Source organism: Mesocricetus auratus, unplaced genomic scaffold, assembly GCF_017639785.1.
Source record: "Mesocricetus auratus isolate SY011 unplaced genomic scaffold, BCM_Maur_2.0 Super-Scaffold_100007, whole genome shotgun sequence".
Lineage (NCBI taxonomy): Eukaryota > Metazoa > Chordata > Mammalia > Rodentia > Cricetidae > Mesocricetus > Mesocricetus auratus.
In genome coordinates, this window is record NW_024429191.1 from 52,477,837 (window position 1) to 52,479,570 (window position 1,734).

Below are 1,734 nucleotides of genomic sequence, written 5' to 3' on the forward strand. Positions count from 1 at the left end.
ATTCCTAACAGTGGGATGGGTGTATTTATGATTCTTTTGCCTGGTTTTAAGACTCCTTTATTCCTACTGGTTGGCTTTTCCAGCCTCCATATGAGGGTTTTGGCCTTGTATTATTGTAACTTTTTTGGTTGCACTTAGATATCATCTTTTGGAAGCCTGTTATTTTCTGAAGAGGAAACCTAGGGATAGTGGACCTGAGAGAGTAGAGAGATGGTAGGAGTTAGGATGAGTGGAGGAAGAGAGAAATGTGGGTCAGATATATTAAATGAGAAAATAATCTATTTTCAATAATAATGATTGTAAAGAATGGAAATCTGATAGAACAGTGGCTCTTGTCTAATGATTTTTTTCTATGTTCACACATGGAAGACAGAAGATGGTACCACTGAGGCACCCTTCCTTAACTGGAAAACTGTGCAAAATTCAAGTTAGCAAATGAAAACATTATGCAGTTGGTTCTTGTATGTGAGTTCCACTGTGGGGATATATTTTGTGACATTAATATCAATATATTTACAAGAAAAATTTAAGTAAAAATGTTATTATTGCCACTATAAGGACATTTTTTTCTTGCAAAGAACACTTATCAGGGCTTCTTTCATATCTCTGTTCCTCAAGCTATAGATGAAGGGATTCAGCATGGGAGTCACCACTGTATACATCATGGCCATGACAGTCTCCTTCACAGTAGAGTTATTAGTTGATGGACATAGGTAGAGACCAATAATTGTCCCATAGAACAGGGAGACCACAGACAGGTGGGAGCCACAAGTGGAGAAGACCTTGTAGACAACCTGAGCAGAAGAAACCCTTAGGATGGAGGAGACAATTTGTACATAGGAAACAACAATGAGAAAGAATGGGATGACAATAACAAGTCCTCCCAAGATAAATATCATTAGTTCATTAATATAAATGTCAGAGCATGCCAACTTGAGCAGGGCAGATATGTCACAGAAAAACTGGGGGACCACATTGTCCTCACAGAATGACAATCTTGCAAGGAGTAAGGTGTGTAACATGGAATACAGTACAGTAAGTGCCCAGGACAGCACTACCAGATATACACAGAGCCTGGGGTTCATTATACTTGTGTAATGAAGTGGGTAACAGATGGCCACATAGCGGTCATAGGCCATGATCACAAGAAGGAAACTCTCCATATCTCCAAAAACCATTAAAAAGTACATTTGTGTCAGGCAGCCTGCATAGGGGATGGATGGGTCATGTCTCTGCATGCTGTCTAACAATTTGGGCATTGTGACAGAGGAGAAGCAGAGGTCAGAGAAGGACAAGTTGCTGAGAAACAAGTACATGGGTGTGTGGAGATGGGAGTCCAGTAGAATGAGGATGATGATAAGGAGATTTCCCAAGACGGTAGTGAGGTACATGACCAGGAACAGGACATAGAACAGGTGCTGGTGATCTGGTGGGATGTGCAGGCCCAGGAGGAGAAACTGGGAGACGACAGTTTGGTTGTTCATTACCATTCTTCATCTCCAGTATCCTAATGAGAAAAAAGCAGGGTCCCTTTAAATTCAAAATGATAAACAATGGGTCTGACAGACATTGCAGTAGTTATAATCTCAAACTCCAAATATGTGTGATCATTACAATCATCAATGATTTTTTCTCAAACTTATCTAAGCAGGTTTTTGTCTCCTATCCTTTCCTAGACAGATGTATGTTTCCTCTACTGAAATATAAAATAGACTAATGCTTCTCTCTCCTGAT

At 40.0% G+C, this 1,734-nt stretch overlaps 1 protein-coding gene across 1 annotated transcript; it reads right to left on the reverse strand.

The window, feature by feature from the left end:
- Positions 1 to 551: 551 nt before the first annotated feature.
- LOC101824598 (olfactory receptor 1468-like) lies at positions 552 to 1,490 on the reverse strand. The gene has a single exon (XM_040748007.1). It carries the CDS (start codon positions 1,488 to 1,490, stop codon positions 552 to 554), a length of 939 nt encoding a protein of 312 aa, XP_040603941.1.
- Between the last annotated feature and the right edge of the window lie 244 nt (positions 1,491 to 1,734).